The sequence below is a fragment of the Thermobia domestica genome, chromosome 15, assembly GCF_964235325.1.
Source record: "Thermobia domestica chromosome 15, izTheDome1.hap1.1, whole genome shotgun sequence".
Lineage (NCBI taxonomy): Eukaryota > Metazoa > Arthropoda > Insecta > Zygentoma > Lepismatidae > Thermobia > Thermobia domestica.
Window position 1 is genome coordinate 38,868,684 of NC_137468.1, and position 13,103 is coordinate 38,881,786.

The 13,103-nt window shown below is 37.3% G+C and overlaps 1 protein-coding gene across 1 annotated transcript in view; it reads left to right on the forward strand.

Moving 5' to 3' along the window:
• The first annotated feature begins 5,786 nt into the window (after positions 1-5,786).
• Positions 5,787-13,103, forward strand: part of LOC145671837 (neprilysin-1-like) — a 64,503-nt gene continuing 57,186 nt past the window's right edge. Inside the window, exons 1-2 of the mRNA XM_081741063.1 lie at positions 5,787-5,957; positions 12,714-12,814. Coding sequence (XP_081597189.1) covers positions 5,790-5,957; positions 12,714-12,814 — 269 coding nt within the window. The 5' untranslated portion in view covers positions 5,787-5,789. The remainder of the gene's footprint in view (positions 5,958-12,713; positions 12,815-13,103) is intronic.

Below are 13,103 nucleotides of genomic sequence, written 5' to 3' on the forward strand. Positions count from 1 at the left end.
GTGGATCAATCCAAGCCTGATGGAAGTGGGACATCTAATGATGGCAATACAGCACGAAGATTTTTCCAAGATCCAAGTCTGTCAGCAACAATTACTGGGATTGAGAGGTTTGGTGTTGTGCTGAGAGTTATTTCATGTTGCTTTGACATAAATGTTCCTGCATTTGATAGGTATGCTCTGGACATAAACTTTTGCTCTAGAGCCCTTCAGGGTCTGCAACATTACACATCATTGGACAATTAAGCGAAGAAGCTCAGGAACTACGAAATAAAGACGTACGTCGATTCAAGCAGCATCATTGCAGAAAATTCTCACGATATGCTATAAACGAAGATCTGCTTTTAAACTAATTTACTACATCGGACCTTGTCATTTCCTCAATGAGACCTCAGCAAAGCAAGGGAAATAAACTTTTAACAGCAATACTCACCCTTCTGGTGGAGCTTTCTCACATTACAACAGCAGAAGAAAGCGACAGCTCTGTAAGTGACAGTGCAGATATTAGTGACTGAAGTGACACACACGGATAGTGAGAACATGGTGATACGTGTGATTAACTTGTAACAATTCAATATGGTATGTACAGTCTAACTTACATAGATTTCTACTGTAGAATTGCATATCCACATTTTTCCTGCATAACACATGTGTTTGTGTGAAGGTATTGTGCAATGTCTGGCCACATAAAGCATAGGTTTCAAACATTATTAAATTTATATTTTCATCATATATTTTATGTACTACTAGAGTGCGCTGATCTATTTATCTTATAGTACTGATTCACATATCATCACATCACATATTTCATCCTCATCTCGTACAATTTTCTGCATGTTAAAATGACAGATTTTCAGTAAATAAACCTTATTCACTATGTTTCTTCATTTTCTTTCATTTTTGACCATATAAAATGAATCACAATCATTGGACAATAGTGCATTAATTATGCGCACAAAATTGCCAATTTCGGCCCACTGTGCATTGTTCCAAAAATAGTGACTGCTAGAATATTAATGTGAGCAACTCGTAAGCCAAGAAGATTTAAGGAATTGTTGTTCCAGGGAACAAATACGAGAATTTGCATTTCGTATCAAAGTTTGAGCTCCAGAATATTTACCAGCCATTGTGTCCTGGTTGTCAAGTCCATCATGTAGAGTTTTGTTCAATGTGTCAAAAGAAATCTATCATCAGTCTTCTCTTCAATAGTAGTGAATTCAACAGATGTTCTCAGAATGTATGGATTTGCTGTATCTCTGTATCTACACTGAGTAACTGTGGTTCCTTGCATCTCCACTAATCGAATAATTTGCAACAATTGTTCCACATGAGAGCAATCAGGAGTTGAATCAAGTATAGAGCTAAACTATTTCACTCTTTTCTCAGTTTCAAGTATGTATTAGCGAACTTTTTTCCAAGAAACCCCATCAATTCATCTTGAATACCATGAGAAAAATAAAACAGCAAGAAAAGAGAAAAACAAGATTTTAACAACAAGTAACAAATCAGACAATAAATATATTTGAAGAACTCTCTGGTTGATCTGTTATATGTTCACAGTATAAAGGAGCAACACAGGCGAGACTGGTATCCAAGATTCAATCAGCAAATCAGTGAATAGACGCATGGAGCCGGAATGGGACAGGAAATTCGGTTTGTTCAGGGCTGGTACAGATGACTTGCTGCTAATTCGCTGTCTCGCCCGTATTCTATGCTTGGCCATGGTTACTGCAATTGCTAAGAGTCTCGCCTTCAACTAGTACAACCAAGCGCACAAGTAAATTTTGAGATGAACACAATTATTGCATTACTAACCACCATCAAGATCCTCCATTGATTAACGAGCACTTGATCATTCGCATCAGCTATGTGCAGAACCCTCTCAGAATGTGGGGGCACTTTCGCCTCCTTTACGCCTCCTCTGATTACAAGTAAGACATTTCTTTTTATGACTTTCCACAACGTTCAATTGAGAGAGCTGATCTGTTTGCCTGGCATGCTAGAGCCTCTGACATTACATTCCTGAATTCTTTTTATGGGGTTATGTCTAAGACAGAACGTTCATGATGATTTGAAGTCCAGAATAACCGATGTTGTTGCCATAGTTGACGGTGATATAGTAAAAAAATGTTTTGACAATATAAAAATGGTTATTACTGTACGGGTACATAACTATCAAGAGTGCGCATGTGGAAATAAGTTGAACTTTTTGAATTTGTGCATCACACAAAACTTACCTTGCCTCTGTATGTCCAAAAAAATTCACCATATTACAGTGAAGTTGTGAAGTACCTTTTCGGTCACTATGTATATATATTTGGTGTCATACCAACGAAAAACTAACCTAACTAACTATTTAAATATTCAACTAGGGTTGGAGTAATTAGCAACGTAAGGGAATGTCTAAATCACCAGGTTTCGCGTTGGTGAATAGGTCAAAGCTCCTTGCTGAAGTCCCTCAAAGTACAAAGAAGTTGGCACAATCAGAGAAGTCATCAAAACTGTTTAATGCAGTGGCGTATATAAATTTCATCAAGAGGGGTTCATGCATTTGATCTCATGTACTTTCAGGACAAGCCTGATTTTGTATATATACCTTAATATAGTAAATGTTTATTTTTCTACATCTTTCTCAAGGGTGGTTTAAGCCCTGGACCCCCGTCTGTGCGCCACTGATTTAATGTCTTTAAGTAAACCAATCCCTCCTTCCAAAATGAATAATAAACAAGTAATAAATTATGCGTCTCACTATTCAAAATAAGAAAGAAGTCATCGTAACCTGAAGAATGTCAAATACTCTGTCTAGATTATTTTAATTTCTTTCTTAGTACATTTCTGCGTGCAAAATTATACCTAGATAGTACCATTATCTTTTTAATGTCACATAAATGTGGCGTGGGAGGCCCGGGTTAGATTTCCGGTGGGAGTTCATGTGGTTCGGATCCCACATTAAGCTGTAGGTCCCCGTTTAATATAGCCTCGCTGCTAAGAGGGACGTTAAACTCAAAATTAAAACATGTCATATGAATATATTCTTAACCCTCTATTGGGCAGTATTACTCTCAAGCAACATCGCATTCTAATGCGTTATCCGCACGAATTATAACTTCAGTGGTAATTTAATTGGCATTATTGCTTTTATGCAATATTCATATAGATAATTTGAGAGTCGCTTCTTTAGATACTTCTAATCTCCGTCAACAGGGGACAATCAAATTTAGTATTGTAGAAGCTTTATCTCCTGCGTTCCGCGAAAGTTCTTTTTAAAATATTTTTTATATTTGTAGTTTCTTGCTTTGTAGGAGAATATTTTAACGAAACTGTTGGTAGTTACTGAGAGTATTGTTATGATATTTTACTATAACAGGGCAATGCTGCTCAGTAGCTACACATAAGCTATTTTATGGCAATGTTGCTTTGAAATAAAAACCCTGCATTTTGTAACAAAAGTACAAAAATACTTTTAAAATTACGAGATTTTCATCAGGAAGACATGGTTCAACCATAAAAGCAAACTAAATATTTTAATGGTAATGCTATCAATGCTTGCCAATTAATGGGTTAAAATCAGAGCTCCATAAGTGTCTCAGGAAACAAGTATGGACGCAACAGGTTGTTAAGCTCTCATACTTTCGTACTTTCTGTAGGTTCTGGATAAGAAATTCCTAAGTTGCAGGATTGGGTAGGATGTCTGGGCGTTTTCGTCCCCTTTATAAATAAAAAAAATATCCTGACTTTCTTAGAATTTCCTCTATCTTTCTTTCAGTATCATTACATTTGGTTCCAGAACTATGAAAATGGCAACACTGATTACAAACAGGAAGATAGAAACAAATGTGAATCGCATATCCTTAATATCTGGTTTCTGTCTAAAAAAAAAAAAAATCGAAACCTAATTTCTCTTTCCGTCAAATATCTATAGCAATGACGACGCCAGAGGGTAACAAGAGGAACAGGCAACCCTTGGGAGGGAAACCCTACTCACGACTGTCTTCCTATTCATTATGGGCATTATGCAGAGTCATTTTGACGTCTGATTAATACCTTACTACGGGTTTGACTAAAGGATGATTATCAAAAGTGTATTCAGAGTCTGTAATTAGGACGTAGTAGTTGACAAAGTTAATCACATGTGACTAATAAATCTTGAGCACAGGGTAATCTTTTAGCTACGGTTTAGCTTGTGCGACACAATATTTCGGATTTCGCATTTCATGCATTTTCATTTTACAGACTACGCATGCGCACATCTACTTTTCCGTAGTTGCCACATTTATTTTTCTTACCCGATTCATTAGGGTTATATAAGTTAATCATACCCAAATCATCATTTTAGTTGTACTCACATTTGATTCAGAATACCAAAAAGTGCACCTTCCTTAATAAAGAGTTAGAATTCTTTCTAACTAGTCTGTGACTAACCTTCGATTAACGAATCCTCTCTGAATACCGCCCTATGGGCCTTATGCAGAGTCGTTTTGATGTCTGATTAATACCTTACTACGAGTTTGAATAAAGGATGATTATCAAAAGTGTATTCAGTCTGTAATTAGGACCTAGTAGTTGACGAAGTTAATCACATGTGACTAATAAATCTTGAGCACAGGGTAATCTTTTAGTTACGGTTTAGCTTGTGCGACACAACATTTCGGATTTCGCATTTCATGTATTTTCATTTTACAGACTACGCATGCGCACATCTACTTTTCCGTAGTTGCCACATTTATTTTTCTCACACGATGCATTGGGGTATATTAGTTAATCTACCCAAATAAACTTTTTAGTTGTACTCAAAATAGGCTCTGAATACCAAAAAAGTAAATCTCCTTTAGTAAAGAGCTAATATGCCACTAACTAGTCTGCGACTAACCCTTGATTAACGAATTTTCTCTGAATACCGCCCTGTGTATTTTAATTAAGTCAAGTAATATAAAACTATGCTTTTCGTTACACAAAAAATGCTGTTATTAAGACTTGTATTCATGGCTGTGGATTGATTGTTTTAACAAAAGAGACACTGACCAAAGCTTAAAACACACTTTATTTTAAATTATAATTTGTAACTGTTTCGGATATCTAGCATATCCTTTTCTTCAGACACTATCGAACTATCGAAAATAAATGAAAATGTCTGAAGAAGGATATGCTAGATATCCGAAACAGTTACAAATTATAATTTAAAATAAAGTGTGTTTTAAGCTTTGGTCAGTGTCTCTTTTGTTTAAAAAAATGCGGATCTCCCCAAAATGTTTCTACACCTGCGTTTGGCACAAAAAATAAATAAATAAATAAAACAAAGCTGGCGTCGTCACTGGTTAATACACTATGTTGTGAAAATTAGTTCGTTGTGAGGAATTTGAGGAGAAAATTCGGAATGTATGGCATAAGAAGCTTCAAAAATAAATTTATTTGAAAAAAAAAAAATAGAATATTGTAAATGTTATTTAGAAATATGAAAATACATTTACGAGTAAACCATACAAAATAAAAATCTATGGGCCTTGTGCAGAGTCGTTTTGAAGCGCGATTAGTGCCATACTACAGAGTTCGACTAACATAAGTCTCCTGCAGTAGTCAGTAGTTTAGTATGACGCTAATCATACGTCGAAACGACTCTGTATAAGGCGGTATATTTCAAAGGTGGTAGCACAATCCTTGAAACATACTCGCCGCCTCTGATCAGGACCACTGTGATTTTCTCTCTCTTTCTGGTTATTGTTTGTGCCGTTTACTTTCCATAAATATTATTCTATAATTATAACAATAATAACTTTACGTTGCAGGCTGACGAAATGATCTCAAACGTGGCAGCAAGTTACGCAGAGTTGCTACACGAAAATACGTGGATGGATGGTCAAACGAAAAATTATGCGTTAGACAAATTGAAAATAATGTCATCACTAATTGGTTATCCTGATTGGTATAATAATATATCATGCATAGAAGAATACTATAGAGGGGTAAGTTGCAATTTTTTTTTGTTTTTTGCTATATGTTTCGTTTTTTATATAAGTTGATAAGTTGATGTTTTTAAAGTTAAATGTTGATAAGCACTCCAAATAAACCGTTAGCCAGTCCCTTGTAGAACTAACTATATAACCAGTGACGACGCCAGAGGGGGGGCAAGGGGGGCGAGCGCCCCCCTATTAGCTACTTCTGCCCCCCTGACTGCCACCTAGGCTGCCCCCCCAGACTCCTACAGTCTTTAAACATTCTACATGTAGTATTTTATATCAATATCATAACCAATCTCATCGTCAAATTGTAGTCTACTTTCCATGCATTTACTATGTGGCAGATTAGTCCTCAAGCTTTCTTCTTTGAGCGTCTGGTTCTGTACGCATACTTCTGTTTTCTAATTTAGCGCTTTTGAGGTAAATTTTAGTTATACTTCTTTCTTATGATTTTTAATTATTGTGTCTAGCGAAAAATACTAGATTTGGTCGATTTGTTTTCTTCTTATTGGATCAACTTCGAAGGGAACAAAAGAAAGGTAAAAACAGTTACGTAACGTGTTTGTATTTATCCAGGTTTGAAGTTTTCAGTTTCATATTTTGTTTTATTTAAATGTTCTATACTTCTTTTTTCTGAAACATTATTATCGGCTTTCAATATTCAGAGGATGTGCTTATAACAGCTTAGTTTGCAACTACCAGGGCTTAATTTTTTGAAGGGAATAAAAAGAGTTGTGTTTTCCCTTCCTGCAAATGATAATAATAAATTTATGGAATTAAATTGATTCCCAATAAAACGTATTGTCAGAGTGCTGGTAATTGGTTTGTACTAGTGCTCCCTTACTTATTTTGTTTCAAAGTACTGACATGACGTCTACCATATTGACTAGGAACTGCTGAAAAATTCGTAGCCCAACCCAGGAGTGCACGTGGAATGGTGAAGTTTTACTTCTTCTACACTTTCCCCGGAGTTCAATATACTACCTTGTACAGTGCTCCAGTTTTTGCAGAACAGTTTAAAAAATCTGAAGATTTCCTCGCACCACTGTTCGTTGCACTACCCCTATCAGATCTAAAATGACATCCTTTCAAGTGTTATTTAAGTTTGGAAAATAAGTACACGTAATAGTTCGACGGAGCTAAATCTGCGAAATAAGAATAATGATCTAGACATTTAAATCCCAGATTATGCAATGTCAGTTGTGTTCGCAGGGGCTTGATGGACAGGTGTATTCTCCTGAAGGAACAGAATTCCTTTCTTTTCATTTTCCGCAGCGTTGAACTTTGAATTTTTTCTTTCAGTTTTGTAAATAATGTAGAGATTCTGGATTAAATATCTGACCATTGAGGAGGTAGTCTACCACTCCATACTTATACCAGAAGAATGTTCCAAACAGTTTCTCAACCTACTTCTGTGTCTTGAACTTCTTGGGGCGATGGAGAAATGAGTGCTACTACTCCATTGACTGTTTTTCCGATTCAGGATCATAGTGGTACAGCGGGGGACACTTCTAAATGGTACAGTCATATGGAGATTTACGGCTAAGGTGTACCATTTAGAAGTGTCCCCCGCTGTACAACCATATTTCATCTATGGTTACTATTCGTCAGCGAAATTGATCAGCATTACGGTCAAGTTGGAAGAATACTTCTCTTAATGCCGTTACCCTTTTATTCTCCTGACATATATTTTGGGAACCCATTATGCCGAGAACTTGCGCATACCCAAGCCATTCTGAATTATGCTACCGACGAGTTCCAAAGAAATGTCCAGAATCTCTGACACAAGTTTTGCTGAGAAGGTAAAAACTGAGAAAGCGGGGTGCAGACCTCAGACTATAATAAATATAAATAGCTTAAATTATTTTTGTCACACAAAAACTGGGGTGTCCTAGGCCCTCCGGCCCCGGGCTATATCCACCACTGGCTGAAATGCTGCAATTTTCAAGAATAATGTCACAAATTGCATCCATGATTCCAGGAAGAGTCATTGCTTTTAATCATCCTGGATGTAAAGCATAATTTGTTGAGAAATCGCCACGTTTATACTAAGCCACTTACTTCTTCACCATTGTATATAACGGAGGAGAGAGAGAGAGATACGTAGCATATAGTACTAGACGCATGTGTTACTTGTAGCATACGCGAAAGTAATTCAAATTATATTCAGGCTTCAAAAGTTTCATTGAAAAATATTTCATGTGCAGACGTTACTTATTTGTCAGTTACAAATTTTACTTGAAATAAGTTTAATTTATAATCATGTAGGTCTAATATGAAAACAGCAACAAAATGCACAATGTAATGTAAAATAAGTCAAACGTAATAAATATGTCATTTTTGGTATGGCAAATAGCCGCCCCCCCGAAAATGTATCTGCCCCTTCGTTGCCCCCCTAAGAACTTAAAGCTGGCGTCGTCACTGTATATAACTGAGCTCCTGGCCTGGATAAACGCCTGGATTCAGTCGGTGTGGGAGAGATTTCCTCAATCGACTGAAATAAATGAATCTCTTAAAGAAAGCGGATTTACCTGGATGGAATCGAAATATGGACTCACTCAGAGGAATAAAAGATGAATTCACTCAATATAGTTGACGAATTGAGTTAGTGAATTCGATTGATTGAACTAGAGGACGGAAGCAAAGTAGTGGTGCCAGCTTTAACTTCTTGTTGGGCAGAGAGAGGGGTAGAGAAATTAGATTAGTGTTACGGTGCAACTCTTGGAAATATCCTGCTACATGTACACGAACATTATCGTGCACAAATTAGACATCTTGAGTTTTCTGAAGGAGAAGTGTGAGTTTAGTCATTAACATTTTAAAATTTCCTTGATGTAGCGGGCACTGGTGTCCACTTTCGAAGAATGTTCATGTAAATTCCCAATCGTCACATTAGCCGTTCGGTCATTGTAGCGCCCATCGATGCATGATGGCAGATTGTAGTCACCACGATCACATCTGTTGCTTATCATCACTGTAAGACAACTTGAAGTGGAATTTTCCACAAAAGATGACAGTGTGCCACTCCATATACTAGCAAGGATGTTCATAGGAGCTGCCAATCGAACGTTGAGCAGACGGCATCTAACATTCGTTACCGTAGTCAGCTATAGATGACTGCAGAGTCCATCAAGGTCATGCCTACATGTCTGTTATCAAGCGATCCAGTCATATTGCGCGATTCTAGTGATTGGTGTGCACGGTCCTCTTTTGGGTATTGCCTCCATGTACGTACGCAACACTATCGTTAAATGGACCTTTTAAATATAACTTCTTATCTATTATATTCAATTATAAGTCCTGGTCCGTATTCCTGTTGCTTAATTTTTTTTTATTTTATTTTATCCGTCTTAATACGCATTAATAACAATTTATTTTTCACAAAATTATTTATTCACATAATTATTCAGACATTCTTTTGATTGTGTGTTCAATTCGTTTTACAATCACGAATTTATTTTTCTTTAGCACCAGAGTTATTGCAGTTGTAGCCAATATCACATCATATTGAATAAACTAACGTTGATTACCGTTGGATGTTGGCCACTTTGATAAAGAGTAGTATAGGCCTACTTGGTTTAAAGATACAATGAACGACTCTGTGTAGAATGAACGCACATCAAGAAAGGATGGCTTTACAAGCCGAAGCAGTGAATGCCGAATTGAATCACGTATCACCGATTGAATGTGCGACATCAGACTGATCTTACGCCTTTGTAGGCTGCAACTCTAGGGATTTCGTAAATATAAAATACACAGTTTATAAAAACCCATGACTTCTATGAACGTAACCTAATTCTAATGAAGTCTACAATTCCTGTACTAAAATTACTATTAAAGGAAACAGTTCTTTACAATGTATAAATCAATTGACTAGGCTGAAAATATTATTTTGTCTATACATTTAATTAATGTACGCAATACGCAATTAGAAAATGAGGCTAGGTGTGTAAAATATAAATTATGTAATAATAAGTGGAATGAACTTACCTCGCTTTATGAAATATGGGAACCTCCTTTGGTACACACTGCTGTACATGATCCAGTAATGACATGAAATGACATATGAAAATTCTGGACTGTAATGGTGTTCAAAGTCCTCGGCAAATGACCCAGAACTCAAACAACTTAGAATACGAACAAAATTCGAGCAAACGTTTGCCTCGAAACACTAATGTTGCTTTGGAATCCGAACGACCAGCACATACAGATATTTCATATCTGGTTTTGCCTACGTTTTCCATTCTTACTCATGCCTTTTATCGTTTACTTCGTTGTTGGAAGCTGCACTGAAGATTGATCTCGTGTGATTTTTCCCTGCTAATTGTATGCCTTGTACCTGTTTTGTGTTATTTTCTTGTATAGTGTATTCGTGATTGTCCTAAAAAGTTCAGTTTTATTGAAAAATTGTTTTTATTTCTTAATATTTTACCTTAAACTTCAGTATATTTCTTGTTAAAATCATTCAAATTCGTGGGATCCATCGACGAACTAATGTAGATTCTAGAATTTTAAAGAAAAAAAATGTCTTGAAGCTCGAACGATTTGCAACTCGAACAGGATTCTGCAAAAGAATTAAGTTCCAATTCCAAGGCACAGAAGCCGCTGTTCGGGACTACGGCTGTACTGAATTAACGATTTTGCCGGAATGTCCAACGTCAATATAATTTTATCTGGAATAGAAGAAGAAAATCATCTTTAATAAAAACTCAAAAGATAAAGATATATATTAGCCATTTAACCGCCATGAGGAATCAACGCTATGCCTCACTGTTTTTATAAATTTGTGCCGCGTGGCACTTATGGATGACTCACACTTTATTTGTTTCCGAACATTATACACATACAGTACGCAGAATCGGTCCAAATGAGAAAAATCAAAATTACGTTTCGGCCCCTGGGATATAGTTTTTGCTAATACATTGTGTCAGTGAAAGGGTTAAGTGTTTACGCACATTCTGAACCTTGCAAACAGATCATATAAATACCATACAAAGTACAGTCACCCACATAAGTACCTGGATCCCAAGTAATGGAATTATAACAGTCAGGGGTCCAAGTACTTGTGTGGGTGACTCTACAAGGTCGTTCAAGGTTGACCGGGATTTTCGTACGTAAATAATCGATGAGTAGCCGGATCACGATGAAACTTGCGGGTGACGTAATGTATTCCTTCTCAAGTAACAAGCGCCCGGCATAATGTATTTGGCGCATGCGCAACAGTTGCAGCGAACATGGTGGCAAGCAGTGTGTCTGTGGCTGTGGAGCAACGGTGTGTAATCAAATTTCTTGGGAAGGAGAAAGTTAAACCAGCTGAGATTTCCAGAAGATTGCACGCACAGTATGGTGAACAAACGATGTCACGGACAAGGTTGTACGAATGGTGTGAACAGTTTCGCGAGGGACGGGAGCTGGTGACAAATGAAGCGCATGGACACATTCACTCGCGTGCAATCACACCAGTGAATATCACACGTGTTGAGCAAATGATTCTTGAGAAGAACCAGCCTGTAACAGTGCAGGATATTGCTGTCGAGGTGAATATCAGTGTCGGGACTGTTGAGACAATCATTCATGACCACTTACGCTTACGCAAAATCTGTGCAAGGTGGGTTCCCCGCCAGCTGACATTTGATCAGAAGTGGACACGCATGACGGTCTGTGAACAGCTTCTGAATCGGTTTCGAGCCGAAGGTGATGAATTGTTGAAATCCATCATCTCGTGTGATGAAACATGGTTGCACAATTCAACCCCAGAGACCAAAAGAAGCAGCACGAAGTGGCAGCATAAAGGTTAACCGCCGCCCAAGAAAAGCAAAACGCAGCCGTCCGCTGGAAAGATCATGGTAAGTGTCTTCTGACCATGAAGGGTGTTATTCATGTAGATTTTCTGGACAAAGGGAGCACTATTAATGTCCAGTATTACTCCACATTATTGAGTGGTGCTGTACAAAAGTCCATTCGCAAGAAAAGACCTGGGATGTTGTCTGGAAATGTCACTCTTCTCCATGACAATGCCCACCCTGACATGGCCAATGTGACAACAACAACTCTGGCCGAAATATTCTGGGAAGTTCTGCCCCTTCCCCCTACAGTCCAGATTTAGCCTCTAAGGATTATCATTTGTTTTCACCCCTTAAAGACCATCTGGGAGGGAAGAAATTCACCACAGATGAAGCACTGCGGAACGATGACCTCCCGTGACTACAACAACAACAAGCAAGTTCTTTCTACGCTAAAGGAATCAGGGAGCTGCGACAACGATGGCAACGGTGCATCGACGGCACAGAGAATACTTTGAAAAGCAGTTTGGCGCTTCTTGTGCTATCTGTTTCCTCAGAAGAAATAAAAGTCCCGGTCAACCTTCAACGACTCTTGTATTTCGACATTGAAGTAACCACATGATTTTAAATATTCTTATGTATAATTCAATGGAGAACAAATTGAGCTACTTGATCGATCTCGGATTCACAATATGCCGAAATCTAGAATGCTGGATTAAAGAGCGCCTACTGAATCACTGTATTTAGAAACTGTCATGTAGTTTAATATTTGTTTTTCTTAGAAATAGTCCGCCTTATGCAGAGTTGTTTTGACGTATGATTAGCGTCATACTAAAAGCCTGACTACTGCAGGAAAAATATGTTACTCGAACTCTTGAGTATGGCTCTAATCACGCGTCAATGATTTTGCATAAGGCCCAATATAATTAAAATTTGCTTATAATTATACAGGTACAGTAAACTTAAGCTTCTCTTTTAGCTCACAATTGGCGAGGACAACATAGCTAATCTTGAAAGTATGATTAGTGTGAATGTTAATAACACTATGAAAGAACTTCGGGAGCCTACAAACAGACGGAAGTAAGTAAGTGTATCTAGGTTTTACTTTTCATTTGTTTCATTTTTCTTATTCACGTACGTATTAATAGATTAATAAGCTCAGCAAATGTGTTCACAAACAGAAAAAAAGAACCTGCTTCATTTAGATTAAAAAGTGAAATAATAGCCATATTTCAGAAATGTTTGATGGAGGGAGCTAAGGTACTTGAAGGCATACCATTAACTTTTAGATCAAGGGGAACACAAGCTCTTTTTTTAAGGAGGCACGCACCCAGAATTTTTTGTTGGAGGAGGTCAAAGGCTGGGAGAG